The following is a 16,940-nucleotide window of genomic DNA, read 5'->3' as shown; positions in this document are numbered from 1 at the left end:
CACAGACCATGAGAGAAACAAATTTACCAAATATATCAATTAGCAGGGGGTTTCCCGGCAAATTTTTTATCATCATGTATTAGTCAAAGCATATTCTTTCACATGATTGGTAATGAGAGCTTCCATTTCATTTTTTGAAATTGGGGCGTTTCCAATACTGGTCTTTACCTTTAATTCTAGCAGTCCACCTTTCATGGTTGAGTTACTAAAAACAAAAATTTACTTCTGAACTGTAGACAGCAAAACGTAATCAGGTGAGGCAAGTGGAATCAGGAAATTGTCAACTTTGGTGTGGAGGTGGCCTGATTTCTCTTTCCGTCTGTCCTCAGACTGGTCAGTTATTTACTAATGACCAACTAGGTGGACTTAGGCAAGGACATGCGTGTGTGCCAGTGTTTTTTAATTATCCTGGTGTCATAAATGTCTGTGATGTTCAAGTGTTGTTATGAACAAGCTTCTCTCGTAGGTGAGAGATTTAGGAAAACATTGGAAACTAAATATAACCATTTCTAATATTATGGTGCGCCCCACAAATATTCAGTAATTTCAAACCAGCCATTGAAAAACCAGATAGTGCCTTATATTTTTTATTCCAGCCAATGCCAATATTGGCTTTTTGTTGGCTTCTTTGTGTTGGTTATAATACGCACAACCAGCCGGCCCATGTATTGTTATTATTAATTAATTAATTAATTAACGGTCACTGTATTTTTTTAAAAAAGTTTAGCTGAATTGGTATGATCATATTCAATCTAAATTCACACATGTTGGGGTCTAAAACTACCTTCATAGCAATTTTAGGTTCTAAAAGGGCACTAGAAGTGTTATAAATAAGAATAACCATACACTTTGAAGGCATTTGCGGTCTGAAACAAGAACTCAACAATCACTTTAAAAAAAAAAATACATCAAATGGGAAATTCTCCTGTTTACATATCGTGGCAGGAGATAAAGTAGACTTACCAACTTTCAATTATCAGAAACATATTCGAGCAAAATTAACAATATTCTCTGTTTGGAGCCAGAAGGGCATTGGCTTATATACTTCAACACAGACTTAATGCACTTCTGGCTCTGAACAGAGAATATTGTTAATTTTGCTTGAATAACTTTCTGATAATTGAAAGTTGGTAAGTCTACTTTATCTCCTGTCACAATATGTAGATGATGTAGTGTGTATTTTTGTTATGCTTTCAGAAAAAGACATTAATCAAGGCACACAACATAACTTTTAAGGCAAAAATGTGGATCCCCCCCCCCTCCCGTTCAAAATGGATTGACTGGCAATGTGTTCTATACTTCACAAGGAAACTTCTTGAAAATGTCATGGTGGTCTCGTTTTTCTCTTCAATTTTCTCTTAGAAATAACATTTAGGCAGTGTACATTATACTCATACAATAATTAACAAAACAGACTGGGATTGAACTAACTTGAAAAAGGATACCCCATAAATACAAGAATATGTGTTGATATAATGATTATAAAAAATAATGTTACTTGTTAGAAAAATCTAGTGACATATTTGTAAGTAGTAAAATCATAAATGTTTTTTTTAAATGAAAACGGTTCATGAACAACCAAACTATAAATAGTATTAGTAGACTACCTGAATTAATACATGTCTTTTTACTGTTTTCTATAAGTGATCACACTCATGTATTATATACACAGGATTAGGTTGTACACATGATTACCAGGTGTGAAACAATTTGGGGGGAAAAACTTATATAAGATTTAAAATGTTTTTAACCATGACAAGAAATATTAGTGAATCAAAGAAACTATAACCACACATTTTATGTTATCTACGATAACTAGATTATACAGTGACGTGATGTCAGGAATTTTTGGAAAATAGATATCAAGGTTACACTGTTTACAATACATGTTGTAATGTAGGTGGGTGAAAAGAAAAGAAATATTACTGAAGTCATTAAATGTAGAGAAGAACTTATTTACATAATGGTAATTTCTATCACAGCAATCTGTAATTTATTTATCACACTTCAAACCTAGAACAAGTGAGAGAACATGGACTGGGGCAGATTTTGTGATTGTGAAGGTTTCTTATATAAAGAAAGAAATAGAGAGAATTTATAACCTCACTGTCAATTATTTAAGGGATGTATGGACTAAAATGTTTTGTGTTAAAAAAGGTCTTTCTAGATAAGTCCATCTAATGGCTGTACATCTGTAAATGTCCTTCTCCTAGGCACACAGCTTTTCATCATTTACCTGAGATTATGTTTCCTTTTAACTCAAATTTATAGTAGCACTTTACAACCCTTCCCAAAAAAAGTACCATGGTAACCATGGTTAAGTACCATGGTAACTATGGTTCTTTGTCCAAATTACCATCCATCATTCGAACCATGGTGACCATGGAATCAAAGAATGAAATTACTGTTGTTTGATACCAAATGTCATTGTTTGATTCCATGGTTACCATGGTTCGAATGGTGGATGATAATTTGGTCACGGAACCATGGTTACCATGGTACTTTTTTTTTACAAGGGAATACAATAACTACATTTCTGTAGCGCTCTTATACAAATATTTGCCAGCGCTTTTTAAATCACTTCAAAAAATACAAAATAAGTAGGAATAATATGGTAGTCAATGTTTGATTAGCTACATTAGTGCACCATAATTAAGTTGATATTACAAGATGGATAATAGTACACCTGTACATGGTTAAACATATACCTCATCAGAAGACGATCCGCCTCCAGAATCATTGCTCTATATTTACAAAGTTACAAAAGTAAAATTAAATAAATATAATTGTTTTTAAGGAGTTCAATGCAAGCATTATCATTAAAACATATTCATATAATTATTTGAAAAAGCAACTTAAACAATATATGCAGTAACCTAGGGTCTTGTATTTTATATATAGTGCTGATATGCCTGTCACACTTAACACTCGAGGTGCTCCTCTATTTCGATTATGAGTTTGACTGAAAAGTTTCAATTGCATTTCAAATGAGTTTAAAGGGAAAACCTGTATATATGGAAAGTAAAAACACAAATAATTTGTAGATTGAATTACAATATTAAGTACATATTCGCAAAAAATACCATAACACTCTATGGCGGTGAGACACAGAGATATAGCCATTACAATGAAGTGATGAAGAAAGGGGATGAGAGAAGAAAGAAAATAAAGAAAAATGAAAATGAAAAGCAATATATTTATTGGAATTTAAGAAATTTATTTTACAAAACACAATTATGAATCACAAATAAATTGAAAGATTGATAAATTGATCAAAGTTAATCAAACTCCCTTACACATTTTCTTCCAACCCTGTCCTCTGACATCTTCCCATTTCTCTAATTATCTCCATCTTTTTTCCTTTAAATTTGGTATATCTCACTCCATCTTTCTGCCCTCATTCTTCATTCCCCCCCCCCCCTCTCTCTCTCTCTCTCTCTCTCTCTCTCTCTCTCTCTCTCTCTCTCTTTCTCACACACACCTTTCTCTACACCCTCCCTCCCATCACTCCTGTAAGTCATTTATAGGTCTTCATCATTCTACATGGCACAGTCCTGTCTTCTGGTACTTACAGATTGACACTCACTCCGGTATCCATTCATCAAAATAATCTCTCTCTCTATATCTCTCTCTTTTAGACTCTCCCATCTCTTGTATCCCTCTCTCAGCTCATCTTCTTTGTCTCTCGCTCCATCACACATTCTCTCTCTCTCTCTTGTATCTGTCCCTCTCTCTCTCTCTGCTCACTTTCTGTCTCTCAGTCTCTACCTGTGTCTCTCACTACATCTCTCTGACTCTCTCTCTCTCTCTCTCTAGCCTTACTCTGTCTCTCATACCCCTCCCTTACTGACTCTCCTATCTCTTGTATCTGTCCCCCTCTCTCTCTCTGCTCACTTTCTGTCTCTCAGTCTCTACCCCTGTGTCTCTCACTACATCTCTCTGACTCTCTCTCTCTCTCTCTCTCTCTACCCTCCCCCTGTTTCTCTCTCTCTCTCTCTCTCTCTCTACCCTCCCCCTGTTTCTCTCTCTCTCTCTCTCTCTCTCTCTCTCTCTCTCTCTCCTAGATCCCTCTCTTACTGACTCTCCCCATTTCTTGTATCCCAGCTCATTCCATGCTCCACCTCGCTCTCTCTCTCTCTCTCTCTCTCTCTCTCTCCCCTCCCTTACTCCTCTCCTTCTCTTGTATCTGTCCCTCTCTCAGCTCACTTTCTCTCTCTCTAGGTCCCTACCCCTCTGTCTCTCGCTTCATCTCTCTCTCTCTCTCTCTCTCTCTCTTTCTCCCTTGTGCACTCTCATTTGCACACATGTGTATGTTCTCCATGCAGATCTTAGTCTTACCACTCTCCTCTCAAATTGTACTCATCACATCCCTCCCTACATCCCTCCTTTCTGTTCTCTCTTTATCTCTCTTTCCGTCAAGCCCTTTAATAATCAATCTCTTATCCTCCAAACCTATACCACATCTGTCCCTGTGCTATAACATCTCTCTCTCTCTCTAACATATCTCCCCCCCCTCTCTCTCTCTCTCCCCCCCCCCCTTCCTCTACCCTCACATCTCCTCCCATCCTCCCTCCCACCTCCCTCTGTCACTCTCTCTTCACGCCTCTCCCCTCCGCCGCTGAACGAGGTGCCCGGCAAACCCGGGGTAAACGACATATGACGCACACCACCCTAATATGGTCTTCAATAGGGCTGGCCTGACATGCTAGCTATGTCATAGTGCATTCTAGCTAGTGCATTCCCTCCAATACTACTACTATTGTGTGCAAAGGATTAACACAATCTCCCTCGCATTTGTCATCAACATTTTCAACTTTTCACCATCAAATTTGTTTCGACCGGAGCTCGCGTTACAAGAAACACAACCTGGGCGTATTGGAAAACAAACCCTGGAATATAATTTGCTTGCCTTTCCCATCCCACTATGCTATTAATAACAGGCGGTGTAAAGCAAAACAATAATATACTCCTCCTTTAATCTACGCCAGCTGTTTTTGCTTTCTTCCTGCTACTACTACTACTAGCTACAGGACTGTAACTTTCTACCTAAGGCAGGAATATGCTTGGAAAAAGTTTGATTTAAGTGTTACATGAATAATAAAAATGATAACAATAAGTCTGAATCTATGATATTTTAAAGTTACTTTTTGTTCAATTTTGCATCCAGAACTTGGTAAATGCACACGGGTACATATTGCAACCATTTCGACATAAATAAACATGAATGAAGTATGGGTACAATCTACAAAATACTATTCACATTAAATCAGAAAAATCATTTTTGTTGTTGTTGGAACAAAAGGGAAATTTGTCAGGCATTACATCACAGTGACATCATCGAGAGCCCATACCTATAGTGATTGCAACATTTAAAAATTCATAATTTTCTTTTAAAAATTTGTCAGACTTAATTCAAACTTTCAACAGTCTCCTTCTCTGATTTTCTGCTTTCCTCTTGAGTAATAATAATAATAATTATAATAATAATGGTGGCTCCTTTAATATATAGCGCACATGTCCGTCACATTGTGACACTCCTGGCGCTACCCCAACATTAATTTGTAATCAAGGTTCGATTTCCCTTTAAGTGCATATGATATATTGGAATCAGGCCTCTACATCTATTACAATCTTCAGATCATTGAATATTGTATGAAGTAATTTAATGACCAATTCTTGTAAAGTCAAAAGTTCAGGATTTTTTGTTAAAATATTAAAAATCCCACTTCCACATGCCCAAAATGTAATCGTCTCTCGCTTCGAGTTCTAATATAAAGTATAATTGAGACAGCTTATCGTTGTCAAAGCAGTTCAATTTGTTTTGGTGACATAAGTACATCAGCTGTTCAGTTCATGACCTTGGTTTATGATGACCTTATGAATATAGACTGTATCATCAGAACATAAACACAGGGGAAATGTATAAGTTTCTTCCTTCCCAGTATGGAAATATAATGTAATTGAAACCATCTACATGGCACAGTAAAACATTTTATTGGCCTATAAAAAGGTTTTCGAGGAAATCACTTCTGAAATAGAGTAGAGTATATTTCCACAGGCAGTAATATTCTAGGAGACCTTTAGTCAAACATGTTAACTACGGCTTTACAGTTACTGGAAGGCATCAAAGCGGCCTATGATCTTAAAATAAGCTGTTTATACTGTACATATCTGTACGTGTCATTGCTTATGTACACAAATAGTTTAAAGCTTTAACATTTAAAGTTAAATGTTGTTTCAATTTGTTTAAGTTCCTGAAACCAAAATGTAGGCCCAAAACTTTCTTAGAATCCATTCTCTATTTTTTTCTACTCTCCTCTACCTGCAATTTCCCCTACAAGTCAATTACAACAAATCCTGTACATGTTCTGTCAAAATGATTGCAATTTTTAAACGTATATCATAAAAAAGACTGTAAAGACAAACAAGATCTTAATTTAACAGTATGATGCAAGGGCACGTGAAGTGGGATAAGTGTAAGCAAGCCCTTGGATTTTCCCAAACTTTTACGACAAAATTCAATGTGAAAACTAAAGGAAATTATTGTTCATGCTACCGAGATGAAATCATCAGTTCTCATCTTGTGAGAGATGAAGGAGCATCGGTATGATGGGGGTTAATTTGTTAATTTGTCTTCATCATCCTCCCAACCCTCCGTCCTGTGATAAATAGGAGTGCTCTGTGACCTTTCAATGCGACACCAGTATGCTCCGGCTTGAGTACATGGTGTCTCAGAAAAAGCAACAACAGCACATGAAAATTGGTGAGTACAAATGCACAGAAGCAAAAATGAAAATTGATTCAGCTCTGGACAGCTAAGAAAGAGCTCCAGAGAATTTTGGGAGGGCTTTGACCTGGAAACACGACAAAACAATGAATCTCCTCTTAGAAAACCTCACTTTTAACTACTTTTTAAAGATGCTGGTGGGCATAAAACTTTTATACACTGCATTACACTTACATGACCAAACAGCTATCATGAAAAGGCTGCATACATGATGTGAATAGTATCATCAGTCTATTCACCTGCCAGTTTAAATAAAACTGTTAAAGGGAACAAGATTAGAAGCTCTGAAGTATGAAATGTACCAATTTCTGTTACAAGTGGTAAGCTCAAAAGAAAAAAATGAATCAATAATACAGACAAAAAGTAGTAATAAGTGATGACAGCTTATTTTCATATTTTTAATAAAATCACATTAAATGTTAAATATCCGCAAAAGTTTGGCAGAATTGTAGGCCTATATCACTGGAGTCATATTAATATGTATAGCATACTGATACGTATGTGAATCAGACAACATTGGATAGGATACTACATGTAGCTTACCTATTTTTTTGTGACACTGTGTAGTAGGTCTAATAGATAGAAGATGTAGAGGTCAAATAATCAGCTGGTTAGCACATGACATCACATAGACTTAACATCATGTCAACTAGCGGACATGAACGGGATAATGGGGGCAAGTCAACCCCCCCCCCCCTCCCCCATACATCCTTCACCAGGAAAAGAATGACACTCTATTTTTACACAGGCCTATACTTCAGGACTTATTTCAAAGACAATAACGATTTATTTAATACTGGAAAAAACAGAAACATGGAGCATATACTTTAAATACCAGTAGTTTTCTACTAAGCCCCAACAGAAACAGGGAAACTGACATATTACTAATATTAAAGATACTAATTCCAAACATGACAATTTATGATGAAGGGGAAATGAGACCCAGGGCCCATTTATCAACCCAGTTATAGCATGCAACTAGGCGATGATAAGATAGCAGAGCTATATAGCCTTCAATTTAGGTTGTGACCCCCAAACGTAACACAGGCTAGTACAAATGAAATCAATGCTGAATTATTGGGTTGCCGTAAGCTGAGATTTGTTGCCCCTTCTGAAGGGCAAGGTCTGGATACGCCACTGATCATATCCTGTTTAGACTAGAAACTACATACGGTTAGCTCAGTAGGCCTATGGCTACTTGGCTCATTACATATAGGGTACAATTTGAGGACTCTTCCCAACTAGGTATATTTTGATGATGAGCATGATGATGAGCATGATGATGAGCATGATGATGATGGTGATGATGATGATGGTGATGATGGTGGTGATGATGATGATGATGATGATGATGGTGATGGTTATGGTGGTGATGGTAATGATGATGATGATGATGGTGGTGATGATGATGATGATGGTGGTGATGATGATGATGATGATAATGTTGTTGACGATGATAATGAAAATGATGATGATGGTGATGGTGTTGATGATGATGGTGATGATGATGATGGTGGTGATGATGATGATGGTGATGATGGTGGTGATGATGGTGATGATGGTGGTGATGATGATGATGATGGTGGTGATGGTGATGGTTATGGTGGTGATGGTGATGGTTATGGTGGTGATGATGATGATGGTGATGATGGTGGTGATGATGATGATGATGGTGGTGATGATGATGGGGATGATGGTGGTGATGATGATGGTGATGATGGTGGTGATGATGATGATGATGGTGGTGATGGTGATGGTTATGGTGGTGATGATAATGATGATGGTGATGATGGTGGTGATGGTGATTATGGTGATGATGATGATGATGATGGTGAAGATGGTGATGATGATGATGATAATGAAGATGATGATGATAATGAAAATATTGATGGTGATAATGATGATCATGATTAATGAGGATGATGTATAGAGGTCAATCAGCTAGAGAGCACATGATGTCATAATCGTCAGTTTCACATCACATCAAGACTGCACGCTTGGATCTTACCAAGAATATTTGAAAGTCTACTTAAATATCATATCTAACATGTTGAGAACTAAACATTAGCAGGTGAATAGGAACAATTATAATAATAGTATAAATAAAAACAAACATTGGAAGAGTTTGAAACAACATATCATAAAGTTACAAGAAAAATATGTTAATATGAGAATCTCCCTCCATCATCTAATAATCTTAACTTTATAAAGATGTGCAACTTTCTTGATCTGTATGTTTGATTTTCTCAAAATTTCAATTTTTTTTTTGGCTCTTTTTTTTTAGTTTCCCTTTAAATTAAGCATGCCTTGCAGGAGGAGGTTTTAGGAGGTGAAAGAAGGGCACACTGTTAAGACATCAGGGTGTTCGTATAAATTCATCTGTGTAAATCTCAAGCACCAAAGGGTGTTAGAAATGGCAGCTGCAATATCGACCAGTCCCGGAATAATTCCACCAAGGGGGAATTTCTTTTTATAAGGAAATTGCGGAAGGATGTCGGGCGAGTTTCCAGAAAGGCTGCCAAATATAAACAGATCAGTTTGTTTGGGTTTCAAACAGCGAAGACGTTTGCAAGGAAAGGTGAAAGATCCATATGGAAATCTGATGCCTCAAGATATTTGTTAAAAGTACTGTAAGCACATTATTCATGACATATCACTCTGAAACCCATACAGCTGTTTGCACAATTATGAGGAACATGAAATAAAAACTGGTTATTTCTTCACAACCAGCAGCAAATAGACCCGATTGTGAAGAAAGAACTCATTTTCAAGTTACATTACCAATCAGATGAACATCCTGGGTAACATGATCCTTAAAAAACGAGCAACGTGATTGAAAACTTGTCTCCTGAATATTAATTTTTTATCTAGGATTGTAAGCTTCTGGCACCTTAGCAGTTATGAGTTTTTGTATACCTCCTCTTACAAATCATGCATAGTGCATCAATGTATGCTGGGGAGTGTTAATTGTCTGCACACCAGATATTTGGTAATTGACAATGATTTTCTTTTGAACTCCTCTAATCCTTATCTTAATATTATTCTGTATAATTCTAAAGAGAAAGTATATATGCCAAAAATCTCAATAGAACTTGAGCAAAAATAATGTCCATTTCACAAGAAAGGACGGGCATGTCATTTGGACATTGCAAAAACAGAGGTTCCCATGTCTATGCTCTTGTCCTTCTTACAAGCAGTTTAGGATTTAAATGAACAAAAAAAAACTTTGATACTTGTGAATAGAATTACTAAAATTAGACTTCTTTCAAATTAATTCTTCATTCACAAACTGTAGAAAATTATCTGATTGTGAAGAAAAAACAATTTCAAAGTTACACCACCCATTATTTATACCATGCTCTTTGACACTCCCTTTAAGCTTACGGTACTTTATCTGTTGGGTAGTACTGATCTCTGTTTAGAAACTGATATACAGATGTTTGTATTCTAATTGATCGGACAGGGCTTTATCTCTACGCCTACTTAGAATCCATATGCCTAGATTGACCATCATATCAAACAGAGCTTATTGGAGATAGCTAGGGCCCATCCAATCCCAAGTACAAATGAGGATAAAGATGCAATGGCATTTGTGTTTGTGTAAACATACAGGGCGTGAGCATTGAAGAACAGAGAATTTCAACTTGAAAATGGTTCCAGCTTTTAACTTGTGAATAAGTGATGATGAATGCACATGGGCTGAAAAAATTACCTTAGGGAAAAATTCTAGATGCGTTTTTATTATCTTTGTTGAAATTTCCTTTAATTATGAAGATAATGACTAAGAATCGCTGTGTTGGCTGCAATAGGTACATGTGTATATCTAGTGAACTCAAACAAGATTCTCTTCTAAAAGCATCTATGGGCATAACCATGTAACATCAGTGCAAAATGTAGAAAGCTGAACTAATACAAGTATTACATTTCCAACATGTCCACATCTACCTCAGACTCACAGATACTGCTTCCCAGCTAATGATGTTACGGTTTAATTTTTGTGGTAGCAACAGTGTGTCAAGTTTGATATATAAATGTTAAAGCTCATATTGATCTCAATCACAGATTTGGTAAACAAATGGTTTGGTTAAGTCTAATACATTTACCTTATCAAAAAGTTCTTGCTACAGGCATCCATTCTGCAATTAAAGATGATACTGTTCAAACATTTGTTTTTCATTCCTTGGTTCATTAAGTTTGCAATCCCTAACGAACACTGTTTTCAATAATACTGTATTTTATCTATTACAGGGGTTGGGGCAGGAGGTAATTGAATCCCCCCTAAGAAAGGTAAAAAACAACAATATAAATAAAGTGAACGATTCAATTAAGGATTTGTCTACAAATACAATCTGGCAAATGCTTGCCAAAAGTTCTTTTTACAACTCAAAAGCATGGGTAACGGCACATTTGTTTGGACTAACCCCTCCCCCCCCCCCCCAGCCACAGAATACTTTCAGTTAAGGGCATAATGTTATCACACATGCTCAGATGGGAACAGGATCTCCACGATGCAGACTAATACCTGACAAACATAGCCTCATGATGGATGTAAGGTGGCATGCCTCATTAGTCCCACCTGCCCCCATAGATGTATAGTGTTTTCATCACACCAATTCCAATGGGTGGGACTGTAGAACCATTTTCGCACCAAGGTTTTCATGACACCAACCTGGATACAGGGAGGATCCAAGGGGCATGTGGGTGCACGCCCCCCTCCCCTTTTTCTTTCCGACCCCAAAAATGGAAAAAAGCTAAGAAATATTTACATAAATGTTCAGCTAACGCAAATTGCCTCATAATGTACCAAAGAGCACCCTAAGGTTAGAACTTAAGGACCCCACGCCATAAAGGCTTCGCAATTTTGTACATTTGAGCCGAACCCCCTTTTGTAAAATTTTGGATCCGCCCCTGCGATAGGAGGGAGTGTATTTTAGGCTAGTGTTTTTATGACACTAATCCCAGCTAATGGGACTGTATTATACCACTTTCACACTAAGCTTTTCATGAAACCAACCAAATGGCAGGGGTACATTAAGTATTTTCACACTAGTTGGTTTAATGTCCTGTAAAGTTCATTGAGAAAGTGTGGGATGAAGTCAATGGACAATGTATTCTTAGATGTTGGTGCTAAAAATTAGACTAGAAAATCCATAATTCATGTCACAATCAGAATACTTAGTATTAATAATAAGCCTACAATATCGTTCAGTTTCTTAAGGTATAAGTTGAACAACACATGACCTAGACAAAAGCTCAAAAATATTTGCCTAAAAAATTTCAAAAGATGGTACACCCAAAAAACTTCCAAAACTGAATGAAATATGTTCAATTATTTTATCCAGATTATGTGCTTATTGATTTTTGTAATGCAGTAAATAATAATAAATAATGATTAGATAAATTTACATAGCGCAGCTTTTACATAGATACTCTACTGCTGTGTGTCAATAACAAAACTCCTAACAAAGCTCCATTACAGACACACCCACAAATTAAAAAAATATTAAAAAAAACTATGCAAAAGCCTGAAAATAAGTGCATCTTCAAAAGCAAAACAAAATCCTTTTTTGATTGTGTGAAGAAATTTTTTTTTAACCATAAACTCACTGCAGTTACCAAAATGAAAAGAGAAGATTAACATAATCTGCTGTCTCTAGAAGATATGAAAGCACTCAAATGCACAAAACAAACACATCTGTGCAATGACCTATTTTGCATGAATATTGTACAATTACAAACAAAAATATTGATTAAAACAGGATGGCTCAACAAGTTACACATGTATGATGTATTTAAAAAAAAAATAGAACCAAGAAAAAAAAGTGCTATTTCAGATTAAAAACTCCTCAACAACTTGTGTATGGGTCTCTGCACAACAATTGCACTTTTCACGATCATATGCATGATAAAGAAGAAATGGAGAAACTTGTACATTATCAAGAGGAGAGAAATTTGCTTTCAATTCTTAATTAAATATTCATGATTTTTTCTTGATTCATTTTTTTAAAAACAAAAACAAAATATTGACTAGAGTATTCTATAATGTATTAGTAGCTCATTCATAAACACTCTTATATGAACCACATAAGACCTTAGTGACCAAACAGCATGTCGAGAGATCGCATTTATTTGTAGTTTACATCACACAATTCTGTTTATACAATACTATTTCTTTTCTGTAACATCTGTCTTACTCACTTTTTAGTAGGCAGCATTTTCACAAATGACACTATAAACTGACACAGCGAGAGAAATATTGAAAGAGCGAGATAAATATTGAAATAAACAAGACCATAGATCAGTTGTAACCATCTTCGGCCAAATGTCAGAGGTCAGATTGGATGGCAAACACTAAATTTGTTTCTTGATATTGCCTGGATGTCTTGCTTGATAATGCAATAAAGATGATGGATTTGTCATAAATCTATCTATAACTGGACATTTCAATTTTGCTGTCTGCCATATGTCGTTTGCCGATCAACTGCAATATGCGCACATAACTGTGCAGGTGCAAATATATATCAACTTTTGTCTGCAGCAAATACATATCGGAACTATAAAGCTTTTAGCCTTCCTACAACTTCAGAATAGTTGTTTTCTAGTCTGTATTGAATAACAGAGACAAATGAAAATTAAAAAAACATCAAATATTTCAATATATATGAATGTTATATAGCTAAAAATAATAGGCAAGGAAAATTAAATCTACAGATAATTTTCTCTTATATCCTTTTTACTTGTACATATAGTGTCAAGACATGTGACCTGTGACAAACTAAATAAGTTATACCCTCTGAGAAGGACCCTAGTCACCCCCCCCCCCTTACACCAGGACCCCCGTCCCCCCCCCCCCCCAAAAAAAAAAGTTGTTTATATACGTCATATGAACATCAGTTGAAGTGTATCCCCCACTTTTGTAAGTGCATGAAGCCTCATATCTTGTTACATCCACTCCATTCAAGACCTACAAGTTTAAACTCAACTCAGTACCTTTCTATCAGCACCTATTACATACACATTTAGATGTTAATTGCCTGGGAGAAGGTTGTCACATAGCTATTAGTGATAATGAAGTCTACAGCTCATCTCATGGAGACGCCAAACAGATGATGCTTACATGCATTATTTCCTCGTATATTCAACCATGAACATTATGTACATGGATCTTCCTTTAACTAACTTTAACTACTCTTTGGAATGGTGGGAATGGCACATTTTTGGGCGTTTCTTCCAACCAACCAACTTAAATAGGAACAACTATGATAACCCAATACAATTTGGTTCATGTTTATTTGGGGTAATATCTTCTCATAAAAGTGTTGAAGTTGGTTTTACACAATGAGCCTTAAATGAGACTCAGACATGTTGTATCAAAATGTTTATTTTGTACTATACCTATATCTTTCTATTGAAAAATTGAACTAAACAGTACATGTCTAGAAACAGAGAGATAACAGATCCTGAGATCAGGTAAAGTCTTAGCACCTGTTAGAATTATACAAGGAATAATATCATAGACAATTTGTTTGTAACATTGTGTTTGAAGAATAACTGGAATATGAAAAAAGAAATAAAGGTTGTCTTCCAATAGTCGAACTAAAACTGGGACAACATCTGTACAACTGTTTCATCATAGCCTTTAATATCAATAGAAGGTACAAATATGTAATTGTCAAAACACTGGTGTATTCTTCAGACCTGTGGCGACACAGTGTCTCAATTATCTTTTATTGTCTCTCAGGACATGATTTAACCAGCCTTGTCCAGTGATGATGAATCATTATGTCACTCTACCCATGGTCAATAAATCCAATTGTGCAAATTATTTCAAAGCAAGTTATCTCCTTCTCTTCTGACTTCATAAAAGCATTGTAAGTTCGTAACCATCCACTGTAAATATACACAAATCTTGAGTCATTTTGTTTTCTAAATAATTATGCTAATTCAATTAATGATACACATATTAGCTAGCATTTAGCTTCAGTAGCCATTGCTGGTGCACAGCACATTTCAAGGCAAAAAATCTTGATTCAAGAGAGCATTGTCCCTTAAAGGACATGCTTTTAAATGAGAGATTTGAACCCTCGACCTTTGATCGAGTGATTAACCCACTATACCACATTGCCAGGGTAACATATTGAATGTGCCTTACAAAGGATAGTAATAAGAAATTAAGAATGTAACTTGAATAACTATAAACATTTAACATTAAATGTATCTATAACTAAGTTGGAAATACAGTATCAATTTAATTATTCACTCCCTGGACTGGTTGAATTGGGGCTTTTGTTGATTACTTTTAGATGTGAACTTTAATATGTCCCGTTCTCAGGAAACATAGATCAGGACACATACTTGAAACTTACAAAACTTGGTAAGGGTATATGAATAATTTAGCTGTAAACGGTACATCTGACAAAGTTTTGACGTTGCCACAAGCATGCAACCTTCATTTCCCCCACAAGATATGGAGGATGCACATCTCAATACCTGTACATTAAAAGTTACACATAGGCTTTGCTTTCAGGAAACAGTCATGCAGGTATATCACCTCCCTTCAAACTTTTGAACCATGTATCCCCAGCTACGATCCGATTCCTTGGGTATCGCATTACAACATGGCCAGACGTAAGATTGAAATGCTAGGAGATGAGCTCATCAACCAAGCGCCGGATAAACTTCCATTCAAAGGTTACAAAGCCAGTTTGGAGCCAGAAGGGCGCTAACTCACACACTTTAATACAGAGTTATATAAGGCCCTTCTGGCTGTGAAGAGGTTGCATGATTGTTCTACATATGTTGAGTTACAGAGAGCACCCCAGGCACAGTACAACATACCTTGGTCTCTTCAATGCTACTTCAGCATGGGTTTCAATTGCTTTTCATAGGCTAGGCTTATTCTAATCATCATCGTCCAGACCTTGCAATTCTATGGCATCTGTTCTGTTTTCTTTCTTTCTTTGAAATTGTGTTGTATTTTGAGTGTTTCCCAAGAGCAATCTTGCGATTACGAATTTACAAATCATATGTTTAAAGCCAGAAGATCTATACATTAACAGAGAGCTAACACCGTTTTGGCTCTGAACAAATAAAATGATTACACTGTACCTTGTTTCCTTTTTTTAGATCATGGTCAAGAATGTATCGGGAAGGGGAGACTGTCCCCACCCCCCCCCCCTTAGCCCTCCTTCACATATGCGAGTGGCCTTGGTTTACATTGCTGTGTCAAAATGGTTTCAATTGGTCTATGTAGGTTGTACTTCTTAAGCCTTCTTTTCATGAAACTGCCTCAAGAAAATCCACACTACAGCATACTAAAATTACATGGTGGAGTGGGAGATTCCGTCAAATGATTCCCATATAAATATACAATGGCATATGACTTTTACCCATGTATTTCATCTGAAATTTAGGAATCTCTTGAAAAGGAGCATAGAAATATGTTAGATAGCTCTATCAGAAAGGCAGAACCATTATTCTATGTACCTGTAATATTAATATATTGTCTATTTTTGTTTTTCAATAAGTCATATGCCATCATACCTGTATGTCGTACAGGACAAATTGCATAGAATCGACTGTCTCTACCTTAAATGACAGACATAAATGAGTGCACATACATATATAGGAGCCTAAATTGTTTGCTGCTATCCTTTTTTTTCCTTCTCATCCTTCTCATCTTCATTTGCCATACATGTACACTCATTCACATGTAGAATGTGCTTTCTTTTGCTGCAGTGTTTTTTGAGGTGGCTTCTACCACATCACATGTGGACAAGGCCCTACTGTGCCACAGGATTTGGTTTGTTTTTAAACAGGATTAAATCATTAATCTGCTTACATTTCAATCGCTTGCACACCTGAAGGCATGTCTAATATCAAGCAGTGTTATATGTATGGTGCAAGTTCCCATGGAACATATTCCAGTGACGTATGAATAAAGAATGAACAATAAGTTATGTTCTTGTTGGCACAGAAGTTGATACTGGTACACATTTTCCAAAATGTTGTGCATGAGCATTATACACACCAACAGGATGTTTTGTTGGTTGTTTGTTGTTTGTCTGTTATTTGCTTGCTTGCTTAATGGCACATATCCCAGTTTTAGGAGCAAAGTGGAATGCAAAAAAAGAAGAAAATTTGAGTTGAACCC

General features: G+C 36.2%; 1 protein-coding gene across 2 annotated transcripts in view; it reads right to left on the bottom strand.

Moving 5' to 3' along the window:
• LOC100890592 (twist-related protein 1) overlaps positions 1-16,940 on the bottom strand; it is a 51,962-nt gene that overhangs the window by 12,681 nt on the left and 22,341 nt on the right. For both annotated transcript variants that reach the window (XM_011669905.2, XM_003724910.3), the window contains exon 3: positions 2,709-2,744. In XM_011669905.2, the coding sequence (XP_011668207.1) occupies positions 2,709-2,744 (36 nt within the window). The remainder of the gene's footprint in view (positions 1-2,708; positions 2,745-16,940) is intronic.

Source organism: Strongylocentrotus purpuratus, unplaced genomic scaffold, assembly GCF_000002235.5.
Source record: "Strongylocentrotus purpuratus isolate Spur 01 unplaced genomic scaffold, Spur_5.0 spur5_scaffold_17, whole genome shotgun sequence".
NCBI lineage: Eukaryota > Metazoa > Echinodermata > Echinoidea > Camarodonta > Strongylocentrotidae > Strongylocentrotus > Strongylocentrotus purpuratus.
The sequence above is the reverse complement of the archived record's forward strand: the minus strand, read 5'-3'. Positions and strand labels throughout refer to the sequence as shown.